This window comes from Pollachius pollachius, assembly GCF_949987615.1.
Source record: "Pollachius pollachius genome assembly, chromosome: 18".
NCBI lineage: Eukaryota > Metazoa > Chordata > Actinopteri > Gadiformes > Gadidae > Pollachius > Pollachius pollachius.
Window position 1 is genome coordinate 5,052,641 of NC_136951.1, and position 14,556 is coordinate 5,067,196.

The 14,556-nt window shown below is 45.0% G+C and overlaps 2 protein-coding genes across 2 annotated transcripts in view; both read right to left on the reverse strand.

Moving 5' to 3' along the window:
* Window positions 1-1,934: 1,934 nt before the first annotated feature.
* tmem267 (transmembrane protein 267) lies at window positions 1,935-4,684 on the reverse strand. The gene is made up of 2 exons (XM_079755404.1): window positions 4,274-4,684; window positions 1,935-4,136 (listed from the first exon to the last, which is right to left on the reverse strand). Exons 1-2 carry the CDS (start codon window positions 4,673-4,675, stop codon window positions 3,801-3,803), a joined length of 738 nt encoding a protein of 245 aa, XP_079611530.1. The 5' UTR covers window positions 4,676-4,684; the 3' UTR covers window positions 1,935-3,800.
* A 7,230-nt stretch (window positions 4,685-11,914) lies between these two features.
* cntfr (ciliary neurotrophic factor receptor) overlaps window positions 11,915-14,556 on the reverse strand; it is a 63,179-nt gene continuing 60,537 nt past the window's right edge. Inside the window, exons 9-11 of the mRNA XM_079756165.1 lie at window positions 14,192-14,315; window positions 12,091-12,220; window positions 11,915-11,963 (exon numbers count right to left, since the gene is read on the reverse strand). Coding sequence (XP_079612291.1) covers window position 11,963; window positions 12,091-12,220; window positions 14,192-14,315 — 255 coding nt within the window. The 3' untranslated portion in view covers window positions 11,915-11,962. The remainder of the gene's footprint in view (window positions 11,964-12,090; window positions 12,221-14,191; window positions 14,316-14,556) is intronic.

Sequence of the window (14,556 nt, forward strand, 5' to 3'; positions counted from 1 at the left end):
AAAGTACAGGTAGTCCTTTTGCCGGCGTTCAGCATCTGATAATTATGATAATAAATGTCCAGATAACAGCCATATATGAACAAAGTCAATAGGTGTCTGTTAGCGTTGTTGAACTTTACAGCTACACCAGATGTAACAGTACCACTGTGGTCGCTAGAACTACTCTGTAGTAAGATGCATTTAGTTCAGTACCTAGAAAGTACCTGCAAACAGTTTTTCTCGCAAAGTGCAAAGAAGCCAGAGGTATCATCTGGTCAATGCACCCTACCTTTGGTACATTATCAACCAATTATATGATCTTTTCCTGAAGGTGCAGTGTGTAGAATTCAGTGGGATATAGCAGAACAGAGTATGTTTTATGTAATTTAAGTATGTTTAAAGTGTGTAAGTGTGTAATCCCATCAAAGTAAGAATTGATGCCTCTAAATTATTCGCAACACACTTTCATATAAAAGTAGTAGCTGTATGAATGGTGAATACATTTTAATCTAACCATTAAGTGCTTGAGTTAATTCTTAGAACAAACTAAAATAGGTGTCGAAAATTGACTATTTACGAATACACTATTATGCCACTATTATGCTTTCACTAAATATTACATTGACTTACATTAAGTTTTTAATAAGTTAACATGGAGATACTAGAATGTCCTACATAGGAAAAGCATAGAATCACACAAGGTCACAGCACAGTTGCATGGACTAACAAGTTCAACAAAACCTTCCACAAACCATTGACATAGTCGGTTGACAGGCCTAAACCAAAGGACCTCTCCAGAGAAATCAATAAATAGGAGAGTTATAGTGTGTGCAAGTGCATGTAAAAATATGTAGATGCAGCATCGCATCTATGCCCAAAGTCTAGCATGACATTATTCCAAGCCTTAACAGTCAACATGGTACCAAACCTCATCAACCCCGGTCACTCGTCTACTCAGTGTTCAGTCTTTGAAATACTTGGCCTCGTACGGGCCCTAACAACAGTTGATCTTATATGGAGCGGTTTGATATGACAACTGCTCTGATTGGATGCAGGTCCACCCAATGGCGTGTGGAGGCCTTCCGTTCTGCAGACGTTGACGACACCCCTTAGGGAATGAGTTGAGAGGTTCCAGACTAATTAGTCTGGCGATTCCTGGCTAGGTAAATAATGGATTAAGAACAGAACAAGTCCTTTACTTTGGCCGACAGAAAGGAAATTACTGCATTCAGTTTAATGATAATATGATTGTTACTCCATTACTGCCCTCAAAACAATATAATCAGCCATACCATGTAGTCTAAAACAAAGGTACAATGCATGTAAAGTTTGAAGGGAAAGGACAACAGGGTAGGGATACTGAAAGTATTTGTGCAAAGAGACAGAGGAGGGCTAGAGGAGAGGGGCTAGAGAGAGGAGTGCCAGAGAGAGACAGAAGGGCTAGAGAGAGAGACAGAAGGGCTAAGAGAGAGAGACAGAGGAGATGAGCTAGAAAGAGAGAGTAAGGCTAGAGATAGAGGAGGGTGAGAGAGAGCGGAAGGCTAGAGGAGAGGGGCTAGAGAGAGGAGGGCTAGAGGAGAGACAGAGGGCTAGAGAGAGGAGAGAGGCTAGAGAAAGAGAGGAGGGCGAGAGAGACAGAAGAGGACTAGAGAGAGACAGGAGGGCTAGAGAGAGAGAAGTTAGAGAGCGAGAGGAGGGCTAGAGAGAGAAGGGCTAGAGAGAGAGGAGGGCTAGAGAGAGACAGAGGAGGGCTAGAGAGAGGAGAGAGGGGCTAGAGAGACAGGAGGGTGAGAGAGAGAGGAGGGGCTAGAGGAGAGACAGGAGGGCTAGAGAGAGAGCTATAGAGAGAGAGAGAGAGAGAGAGAGAGAGGAGGGCTAGAGAGACCATGTTCCATAAGAGAGGAAAGGAATAGATTATCATATCACAAAAAAATCCACAAAGAGCAGTTTTTAATTATGTACTACAACTACACACATGTAGAACTTTATTCAGTTAAAAAAAAAGAATCACAATATATACTTAGACCTACATGTTTTTACCAAAATGGTTAACATATGTATTTAACAAATAGGCCTACATTTAAAAAGAGTTGACAGCCAAATCAATTAATGTAAACATCAAAATAAAGTGCAAAATTCAACGTGTGTGTGTGTGTGTGTGTGTGAGAGAGAGAGAGTGTCTACACAGTGACACGAGACAGGAACAGCTTAAATCTATTTCATGATAATCGTTGAGTAGATGAGCTTATCAACACTACCATCTAGTGGCTATTCACATCACTACAGCCACCAGCTTCTTAAACAAGTTTTGGAATTAGGTTAGAGATGGGTTAGTTTAGGTATAAGGTTAGGGTTGGTTAGTTCAGGTATTATGTTAGGTTTGGGTAAAAGGTTGGAGATGGCTAGGTTAGCTATTTGGTTAGAGATGGTATTCAGAGAAAAAGTTAAGGGTTCTACAGATGCCTACGGTAGGGTTTTAGAGGTGCTAAAGGGTTTAAGAGGTGGTTACGGTAAGGGTTTTAGAGGTGGTTAAGGTAATAGTGTGGTGTCGCTGAGGTTAAGGATCAGATAGTTCCTCTCTGACTATACCGTCTGGTAAGCGACTACAGTTCAGACTGTAGTCATGAGTTAAACGTGGAGAAGAGACATTCGTCCCAGCAGCCCTACCAGAGGCCGATACTACCAAGTTCAACACCCCAAGGATATATTTCTTTAAGCTGTCTTCACTTAGCCCAACAACCCCAACCCCACGGCGGTTTAACAACAGCGACCATCAAATCGTCAGGACAACCAAGGTCTTCCCGATCAAGCTATCAGCACGTTCACATCAACGGGGCGGTTGTTTGCGCCGCCTGTTGAAGGCGGAAGTTCGCAGGCTTATCCATATCACTGCCACAATGTCATGGCATGGGTAGATCTGACAATAATTCCAATTGTGTATCCGTTAAACTAATGTGTTGGTGAGATGATCACAGCAGGTGTTGCAGCATAAGTTGTACAATGTACAGTGTGCAGCATAGGTTACCACAGCGATGTACCACAGTGTAAAGTGAACCATCGTGGTGACACGGAGAAGCCAGGGATAAAGCTGGGGTTAGCACACTTCACCCCAAGTCCAGCCTCATAGTGTAAGTGTCTCTGGTCCCCTCAGGATATTTTCAGACCACAACAAGTCAAACACATTCTGTCACGATACACAACACTGTCACACAACACTGTCACCCTCCGGGTTCATATAAAGGCATACAGTCGCCTGAGGAATCTGATCAATATAAGAGTCGGTTTTTCCTGATGAATTTGAAAGTTTGAAAATTAAAAAAGTTGAGAGCATAAGAAGTTGATATATAAATATTAATATAAATCTTATTATATTAATATAGACGTAAGGAATGCCTTTCTAAGATGTAACTTGTATAGTCCAAGCATCTAGCCAGCCTTTTGCTAGCACGTCGCTAGAATATCTCTAGCATATAGCTAGAATATAGCTTACAGGTAACATGTAACTAGACGCTCTATAACCTGTAGCTAGCGCGTCGCTAGCATGTCTCCGGCTTGTCGGCAGCATGTAGCTAGAATGTCGATAGAAGCCTGTAGCTAGCATATCCCTAGCATGACGAAATGGTTGCGATTCACGCAGCACGAATAACAAAAACAAAAACACGTTAAGATTCATAAAGGTTTTGTGTGAAGACCATCAGTTAATAAATAACAACAAAGAATATATGTTTTTCTCCTGGGGACGCCATTTGGTGGGGGACCAAACTGTCTGTGGACTGTCCCCCCATAGGTCCTCAGGCTTGGGGGTGTCCCCCCATAGGTCCTCAGACGTCGATGGCGACGCCGTGTTTGGTGGTGATGACGTGGCGAGCCCCGGTCAGGTACATGAGCACCGAGACGAGGTGGGGGAGCGTTGCCGTGGTGCCCACGTAAAGCCAATAGGGGATGGGCGCCGTGTTGCCCAGCGGACACACCCACAGGCCCCGGCGCACCGCGTCCCGCATGTGGTGCGTCGTCATGGAGACGAAGAGCATCCAGGGCAGGGAGCACCAGGCGTCCTTGAGGCGGGCGAGGGCCATGAGGAGGCGGAGCGAGAGGCAGAGGACGGGGATGAGGGAGGAGCAGTGGAGGGGGGGGCGGTGGGGAAGAGAGACCGCCGCCTGGGGGGACGGACGGACAGACAGAGAGAGAGAGAGGGACGTCAACACGGGCAGTACATATCCTCGGCGTGGTAACCGTGGTTCATGCACACCCTTCTGCCTGGTGACAGTCAGCCGTGGAGGGGGGCGGCGCCTACCTTGAGTGACAGGGAGCCGGCGGTGTAGAAGTGGTCCAGGTCGATGAGGGAGGCCAGCAGGCCGGCCAGCAGCACCTCGTACACGTCGCTCCTCTTCCTTAGGCCGATGACGATGGCCCAGGACCACAGGCCCACCAGGGCGTGCGTGGCGTTGTCCAGCCCGGCCCGCAGCCACAGCTGCTGCTGCAGCACCGACAGCTGGAGGGCGTGGTCCGCCAGGACGCAGGCCACGCCCAGCCCGGCCGACGCCAGCAGGGAGGCGGAGCTGAAGGTCTGGAGCAGCGCCTGGGCCTTCTCCGTCTCCACCGCCAGGCTCAGCGGCATGGCGACGCCCCCGTCCCCGAGGGCCACGCCTAGCAACGGGCTGGAGGCGGAGTCCAGCTTGGAGTAGAAGCCCTGCATGCTGATAGGACGACGGGGATCACGGGGGGGGGGGGGGGGGAGCCAATCAACGTGCCGAGTCAGCACGACTCACCCAAACTAAAGAATATACGGGAGAGAATTAGTGAAAAAGAATGCACAACCAAGGAACATTATTGACCAATCAGGATCAAGTATTGAATAATGCTGTGGTACATTTAGCAATACCACACGAGACCAACTGCAGTTATACTAAATTTCCTCACGGCTGTGATTCACGCCGAACATAGTTACAACCAACAGTTCCACAAGCACCGTTCATTAATGCTAATAAATTGACAACAGATAGGATTTGTTTGCTAATTTAATCGTTTATTCAACTTCGCCCACACAATGAGTTCTGCGGTTGAACTGGGACCACACTGTTGCCAAGCAACACAGACGTTCTCCTGCAAACATCGTTGTGTAGGTCTTCACCTCACCGCAGGCTTGCTGCCTTATACTCTCAACATTTATCTGTGTTCTTCTGTTTGTGAAACCAGCGGAATAAGAGTGTTGACCGTGGCTTCAGCAACACGTTTGACTGGCTCTTTTCACAGCACCCATTTTGACGCGTCATAGCAAAGTATGCCCAGGTGTAATTGATTGATTCAATTAATTAAATTTGAATATCAGGTCCCTGCCCACCTAATGGAAGAGGGCCGTAATCAATATTATTAATTACACCCGTGTTTACCCTGCAAGGCCACGTCAACATGGCTGCTGTTAAAACCTTTTCCCCTGAGTCAAAAGGTTCCCATGGTTAATTAAGGGTTATTAGAAACACCTGTACAGCTGAGATACATGGATACATACCCAGGTCTGTTAGACTCACACAAGGTCTCTTGTCTCATCGCATAACTTGAGCAGAACTAACCTAACTGTTGTATACCATCTTTCAAAGGCATCTCCGTCTTTCCTACCTCCTCCCTCCTCCTTCCTCCCTCCCTCCCTCCCTTCCTTCCTAGCTTCCTACCTCCCAGTACCTATAACGATATGAGGCATCATGTTCTGCTCCATTGTTATTGAATCTTTTTCGCTAAAGCTCAGATGCACGGATATAACACGAATTTTCCCAGTTAACGTGATAATAATAATGTGTGTTATGTGCACCCCAGCAGACCCGGATGTGTCTGTTACGATGTGTGTTGGATGTAGATCGTCTACAAAACACGGTGTTCTTCCTCGCTGAACACCACACTTGCCTACGACACCTTTCGAGTTATCTAACCATGACCAGGTGTTGAAAAAAAGATTCAAATTGAAGGAAAAGCGTCATTTTAGGGAGAAGATAACTCACCCCATTGCGCCGACGCTTCTTCTGTTGTATCTGAAGAAGGTTCTCTAGAGCGCATGCGTCGCTCTACCGCCCCCTGTGTGATCACCGTCACCCCATGTTATGTTATATCATATATAGCATAAGAATAATGCAATAATATAATTTAGAATACATCCATGCTGTGCTGCTGTGCAATACATTATATATATAAATATATATATACATCCTCTTATGTATATACATTCAATTATTAATAATATGTTATTATATTCTCTGGAGCCTTTTCCTCCAGAAAATATATATATATATATATATATATATATATATTTATCATGTCCCTTATCCTTGTTTTAACAGTCTCTACTTTTGTATCACACTGTCACTGTCCCATATCTTGTTATTAGTCAGGTCGTCTCTGCTGAGCTGTTGGCTCATTCGTGTGTCATCTATGTAATCTTCCAGGTTGTGTCATGCATTTCTCATTGATGTATTAATCCTATTTTACCATGTGCATCTTGTTTGTTTACATGTCTATTTGGTGTCTCTATTATCTGTGGGCCCTGAAGATACTGTACTGTACAGAGACACTGTGCAGATCAACAAAGCATGCTTTGTCTGTCTAATTCAACTTTGGATCTCTCCGGCCGAAACTGCCTTGTGTCACTTTGGTTCCCAGGCTTTTGCTTACAGCAACAACCCAGAAGCAGAGGATTCATCACATCATACGACAGATGAAGAGTGCATAAAACATGTCAGTGGTACCCCTAACATAGCATGAAATGCGAAAACAGTCATCCAGATGGGACATGATATTTAAATTGTGCCAGATTACTGCCGTAAACTACTTCAACAAGGAGCTCATGCCAGCCGCTAAGATAGTGTTTCCCACAAAGCTTTTATTTAGGCGGGTTATTTATTATTTTTATATTTGATCAGACCGAGTGAGTTTTTCCCATGCATTTTTAATTTTTTTGGAGGTAAAATCGTATTTCATTGCACAGTGGACAGAAACACATTGATTCACTCTCTTTCTCTCTCTCTCCCTCTCACCAACATATTGACAATGAACCGTCTGTGAACAGCCCCTCCTCTCCGCGCACACTGAATCAAACCATGATTGTGAGTGGGATGAAGAATTGTTGTTGGCCTTTCCCTCCAGAGAACCCGGCAGGCCGAATCCATTAATAGAATCAATTCGGAGTTCACCAATCAGTATGAGGGATGGCTGGAATACCAAAAAAACTAAATCAAATCAACGGTCTAAATCTCAACAAGAACTCTTGTATTACTCTATGTGGCAGCATGAACTATGGGGTTGTCGTTCTAGGATTGGTTCACATGAAATCGAGCATCCCCATGGTACATCGGTAGGAATGTAGGAGGGACAAATGATTGTCGCAAGCATTAAGGGAACGACCAGACATGAGCACAGGTTATGCAAGAATTGCAACTTCTGTGCCCCACACTGCCTCGGTGATGGTGTCGCTCCAGACGACTGCACCTGTCAACGAGGTACAACGCCCCCAGAAACCACACTCGTAATGTCAGCGGAGAAAAAGACCCAGGTATAAGTCAGAACAGTGAGATAGTCCCGACCGTCCCAGGATCCCTTGCGGCAACGAAAACATGGCAACCACGGCTGTGACCGCCACACAGCCCCCACTGCTGCTGGTCGCGGTCATCCAGTTCCTTCCTTCCCCTTACTCCGGCCTCATCTCACGTCACTGTCGTCGTTGGTCACGTTGGTCGGTGACCATACTGAGAGGGCGCTGGAGATGTCCAGGAGGACGCCAAGACGTACCAGGGAGATGGTCGACCCTGTGTCTGCCAGGGCCCAGCAGACTGCGGTCCAGATATAGGCCCCTGATGCGGCCAAGACTACCGACCATGGAGAGGTGTTGGAGGCTTGAGTGGTGGTTTCCTCACTGGACCACTAGTAGTTTTGTGCCAGCCGGGGGCTATGGCCAGGGGGGCCGGCATGGGGAGGGCGCAGGCCTTGTGGCTGCGCTCGTCTGGGATCGAGTGAGGGTTAGGCATTTAATGTACAAAATCGCTCATTATAATAGTCATACACAATGAAGGAACAAGCTTAAAATAAGTATCTCAAAGTTGGCGTTGAACATATTCTTCTTTCTAATTTGGATGTCAGGTTGTTTTGGCCAAAGTTCTTTGACATCTTATTGAATTTGGGGGCGGTTGAAATCCTGTGTATTGAGTCCAGAGAATTCCTCCAACATTATCAATGTCATTAATCTCAGGGGCCCCAAGTCCTCCACCAACTTACTCTGCTTTGGGCGAAAAAGCCCTTGAGGCATCAGATTCGAGGACGCTGATTGGCGCTCTTTATAAGCCAGCCATCACTGCTAGCATAATAACGTTTATAGGTATATTTAATTTATTTATTAATGTTAAAATAAACAAGTGTGTTTCACTCAACACACTTGGCTACCAAGAGAGAGCGTTTGAATATAATTTACATAGTAGCAGCAAATCTGCAAAAATCTCTATATTTCTTCAACTTCCACCTCTTCAGAGCTGAGACTGTCCCTGGCACCCTGAAGCGAAGCGGCAGAAAACTCAAACACAAATGACTTTCGACTCAACATGAAGTTAATCATCTTGCATGGACTACTCAGCTTCAAAACCGTGAAAACAACCTCAGAAAGTGGGCTTTTCCACCTCGGCAAGCAACTCGGCAAGCAATTAATTAGAAAATAAATTGATGCTTCCCCTACTTTTCATCATATGAAAGCGGCACCACATGTTGAATTTCAAAGCTAACACAGGCATCTCAACTCACAACCTGTATGCTTGATGCTCTCCCTTCAAAGACCCATTTCTAACCTTCCTTTTCTTTCTAGAATACTGGAAAGAATCGTAGCCGACCAAACCATCAATCATCTGATGATGAACAACACATTTAAACCCTTTCAATCTGGGTTCATGTCTTTGTACTCCGCTGAAACTGCTGTGACAGAGAAGTAAGCGGTCTACTCCTCACCATGGACAGCAACGCAAGCTCCCTTCTGGTGATGTTTGACCTCAGTGCTGCCTTCGACACAATTGATCACAACCTTCATCTTCATCTTCTCAATCACTATTTTGGCATCAAAGGTTCTTCTCATTACTGGTTTAGGTGTTCTCTCACCAATAAAATGCAGTTAGAAAAATCAATTTGGTTGGCCTAAAGGTCCTTGGTCCACTGCTATTTTCAATCAACATGCTTCCTTTTTGTGCTATATTTGTGACTACGGAATTAGCTTCCACTGTTATGTGGATGACACTCAAATGTACTTCCTATTGAATCAGACAACCCCTCCCAGCCTCCTTGAACAGCAACAACAAACCCAATGTTTTGGCTCGGCTATCCTCCAATGTGCCTGAGTCTAAAATCGGATTATATAACTAAAACTAAAATAAGAAATTTTGTCCTCCCTTCGCTGGCCCTCAATAACTGCCCGATCTGATTTTGATGTGCTCCTGCTTACCTACAAAACCCTTCACGGAATAGCTCTACCTACCTGAAGGACCTGTTCCTTACTGTCCTCCAGCTGCCCATCCCGTATTCAGGAGCAGGCTTCTTTCAGTAACAAAGCAATCAGCAGCCCTCCCTATGGAATAGTCTGCCACCTGTAAATCAGGTGGCAGACATCAGGTGGCTGACATTATGAGTATGGTTGATGAGGGGGTTGCCCCTCGCTGACAGGTGGGGTCGCCTGGAGCAACACCATAACTGAGGCACTTATCTGTTGAATGAAGGCAACTCTCGGGGCATGAGGTGTATGGGGGCAATCAATTCAAATCCAAACTGAAAACCTTCCTCTTTACTCTTTGTTTGGTGCCTGACGGACCCCTCAGCTCTGGTTGAGGCTGGGTGGGCCAGCTTTGGCCCACCCCTGCCGCTGATAGGCACCGATTAGTGGCTGCCGACATGTTTCTTGTCCAACCTGCCCCATCTAACCATAAGTCTTTCTCTGTTTCAGTATGTTGCGGTGAGCGTGACTGGTTGCCTGGACACCCCTGATGCTCACTGGCCAGCACCCCATCATAGATGATGCTTACGTCTTCTTGCATTCCTACTATGTATGCCAATTATGCCAAACGTTTAACTCCTCACCATCCCTGGAAGAAGGGATCCCCAACTCAGTGTTACTTCTAAAGATTTCATCCTTGCTAAGTTTTTAGTTTTTTCTTGCCCTCTTGGGGGCTATGGTTGGGGGCAAAGCGGGTGTCATAAATATATGGCCTGTTCAGCCCTTTGAGACTGAAACTGTGATTAAGGGCTATACAAATAAGACACAGACAGACACAGACACAAACAAACACACACAGACACAAACACACACACACACACACACACACACACACACACACACACACACACACACACACAAACACACGACAGACAGTCACGCAGACAGACAGATGAACAGGACAGTAGACAGAATGGTAGCCAGACAGGTAGACAGTCAGCCAGACAGATTAAAGGACAGTCATTTCATTTGTTGTGAAATGGTCATGTTTAATACTTGAAACCTTTCATTGTATATACATCTATAAAAAAGCCTGGTATGATATTCTACTGCTAATACATCATCATTATTATTATTATAATAATAATTATTATCATTATTATTATTATTAAATAATACACTTTTTGTTCCATGTTAAAGTTACATATCATAGTTTACAAAATAGGATCGATGATAATTAAGCCATTATGAAATAAAAATAAACTAAGAGCATCTATGTATTTTTTATATTCCTTGAAATGAACAAAATACAATTATGCACACCGTTATTCCAATACCTTCATGAAATCAACTGGTGATGTCAGGATACCAACTGGTTACATTAACCGGTGATATCATGATATCAACTGGTTACATTAACCGGTGATGTCAGCTGATGTACTGCAGAGAAACGTTTTGTTTTTGAAGGTGCCGTTGTTTGACGTCAGTAAACGTGAATTTTACAATGTAAAACCAATATGGTCCTGCTGACCCGATGGAGCTCTACCTCACATCCACTGAGCCATATCCATGGCAACGATCTAAACCAACCGCAGCCAGAACCCATTACCCTTCAGATAGATCCAGTCCATGTAGACTAGCTGAGGGTTAATGTGTGTGTGTGTGTGTGTGTGTGTGTGTTTGTGAGTGTGGTTGTGTGTCTGTGTGTGTGTGATTATGTGTTTGTGAGTGTGGTAGTGTGTAAGTGTATGTGTGTGTGATTATGTGAGTGTGGTAGTGTGTAAGTGTGTGTGTGTGCTTATGTGTTTATGTGTGTGTATGTCTGTGTGTGTGTGAGTGTGTATGGGCTTAGGAGTCTTTGGCATGAAGGGGGCCGCTACAGTCACGCTTCCTCTAGCCTCGAATACATTTATATATACACACACACACACACACACACACACACACACACACACACAAACACTTACACACAAACATATACACGTATACACATACATATGTATATATATATACACAAATATATAAACATATATATATGTGTACACAGATACATAAACACTTGATATATATACATATACACATATATATGTGTTTATGTATATATATACATTGTGTGCTGCGATGTTTTAAAAAAGAGTGCTAAATGAAGACTAGCGATGTGTGAAGGGGCAGGCGAGGAGACGGGTCCGTCCCCCAGACATCCTGCAGGCTTTGGCCTCCAGGTGGCAGCAGAGGAGCAGCTCTGTCTCGGCTCCTTTACTTCGTGAACCCAAGTCCTCCCAGCCTGGCGTCTACTTCTTGGTGTTGAGGAGCGATGAGTAAGAATGACTACACTTTATCCTTCACGCACGCGACATAGAAACAACAGTCTCCTCTCTGCTCATCCCTCTGCTCTCTGTTCCTCCTCCTCTCTCCTCCATGTGACCTCCTCCTCTCCTTGTTTCCTCCTCATCTCCTCTCATACTTCTCCACTCCCTCAATCACTCCTCCTCCTCCTTCTCCTCCTCCTCCTCCTCCTCCAGTGTCTCAGCGTCTCCATCTGTTGTCATGCGGGGAGGAGGAACGAAAACAAGGAGAATTGAAAGAGAAGCAAAAAATATAGGACATTTGAAAAAAGCTTATTAAGTGTGCGTTTCTCTGTGTGTGTTTCTCTGTGTGTGTCTCACCACATGGATAGCAGTAGCACAGCCCCCACCAGCACGGGGGTGGAGAAGGGGAGTGGTACGTAAGCTCCGCCCACCGGAGATACAACATAACCTGGCTTAGCGGATGCAGGCTGGGGGGAGGGCTTTGTCTCTGTCAACCAATCAGAGAGCAGAGGTTAGCATCACTTCTAATCTTTAAACACAATACATTTATTAATCACCACTGCACTGTCTAGACTGAATCACTACTGCACTGCTTTCACTGAATAACTACTGCACTGTCTAGACTGAATCACTGCTAGTGTCTAGACTGAATCACTACTGCACTGTCTAGACTGAATCACTGCTAGTGTCTAGACTAAATCACTACTACACTGTCTAGACTGAATCACTGCTAGTGTCTAGACTAAATCACTAATACAGTGTCTAGACTGATCACTGCTAGTGTTTAGACTGAATCACTACTGCACTGTCTAGACTAAATCACTACTACACTGTCTAGACTGAATCACTGCTAGTGTCTAGACTGAATCACTACTGCACTGTCTAGACTGAATCACTACTACATTGTCTAGGCTGAAAAACTACTATACTGTCCAGACTGAAAATACAAATACACCGTCTAGACTGAATCACTACTAAGCTGTCAAGACTGAATCATCACTGTAATGTCTAGACTTAATCACTTATACACTGTCTAGACTTAATCACTACTAGTGTATAGACACTAGTAGTGATTAAGTCTGAATCACTACTGCACTACTGCACTTTCTAGACTCTAGACTGAATGACCACTAGTGTCTAGACTAAATCACTAATGCACTGTCTAGAATGAATCACTACTGTAGTGTGTAGATTCTATCACTACTACACCATCTAGACTGAATCAATACTGCACTGTCTAGACTGAATCAGTACTAGTGTTTAGACTGAATCACGACTGCACTGTCTAGACTGAATCACTACTGCACTGTCTAGACTGAATCAGTACTAGTGTTTAGACTGAATCACCACTGCACTGTCTAGACTGAATCACTACTGCACTGTCTAGACTGAATCACCACTGCACTGTCTAGACTGAATCACCACTGCACTGTCTAGACTGAATCACCACTGCACTGTCTAGACTGAATCACTATTGCACTGTCTAGACTGAATCACTGCTAGTGTCTAGACTGAATCACCACTGCACTGTCTAGACTGAATCACCACTGCACTGTCTAGACTGAATCACTACGGCATTGTCTAGACTGAATCACTACTGCACTGTCTAGACTGAATCACTACTGCACTGTCTAGACTGAATCACCACTGCACTGTCTAGACTGAATCACCATTGCACTGTCTAGACTGAATCACTACTGCACTGTCTAGACTGAATCACTACTACACTGTCTAGACTGAATAACTTATAAACTGTCTAGACTGAATCACTACTGCACTGTCTAGACTGAATCACTGCTAGTGTCTAGACTGAATCACTACTGCACTGTCTAGACTGAATCAGTACTAGTGTTTAGACTGAATCACGACTGCATTGTCTAGACTGAATCACTACTGCACTGTCTAGACTGAATCAGTACTAGTGTTTAGACTGAATCACCACTGCACTGTCTAGACTGAATCACTACTGCACTGTCTAGACTGAATCACCACTGCACTGTCTAGACTGAATCACCACTGCACTGTCTAGACTGAATCACTACTGCACTGTCTAGACTGAATCACTGCTAGTGTCTAGACTGAATCACCACTGCACTGTCTAGACTGAATCACTACTGCACTGTCTAGACTGAATCACTACTACACTGTCTAGACTAAATAACTTATACACTGTCTAGACTGAATCACCACTGCACTGTCTAGACTGAATCACTACTGCACTGTCTAGACTGAATCACTGCTAGTGTCTAGACTGAATCACTACTGCACTGTCTAGACTGAATAACTTATAAACTGTCTAGACTGAATCACTACTGCACTGTCTAGACTGAATCACTTATAAACTGTCTAGACTGAATCACTACCTGTGCAAGTGTTTAAGAGCAACTGAATCAATAGCACTGCACTAGCTGACCTCCACCCCCTCCCCATCTCCTTCTCCCCCCCCCCGGCCCCTCACCCAGGAGGGGGTCGCTGGTGTCGGTGGTGGAGGTGATCTGTTTGGGCTGGTCCATCCAGGGCGTGGCGTGCACCGCCACGCTCCAGTCGCTCCACGTCCCGATCTCTGTGTCCTTCGCCGCCACCTGCAGACACTCAATTAGTACACACTCCCACACGCACACACACACACACACACACACACACACACACACACACACACACACACACACACACACACAGACACACGCACACACACACATACGTACACATACACAAACGCACACACACACACACATAAACATACACGTACACACAGAAGCACACACACACACAAAGACAAACACATATGCATACACATACACAAAGACGCACACACACACACAG

Bases quoted from the DNA above. Each gene is read 5' to 3' on its own strand.
- tmem267 (XM_079755404.1), bottom strand. From the start codon at position 4,675: ATGCAGGGCTTCTACTCCAAGCTGGACTCCGCCTCCAGCCCGTTGCTA. The intron at 4,137-4,273 runs GTAGGCGCCGCC...CCGTCCCCCCAG, and splicing joins CCGGCTCCCTGTCACTCAAG to GCGGCGGTCTCTCTTCCCCA.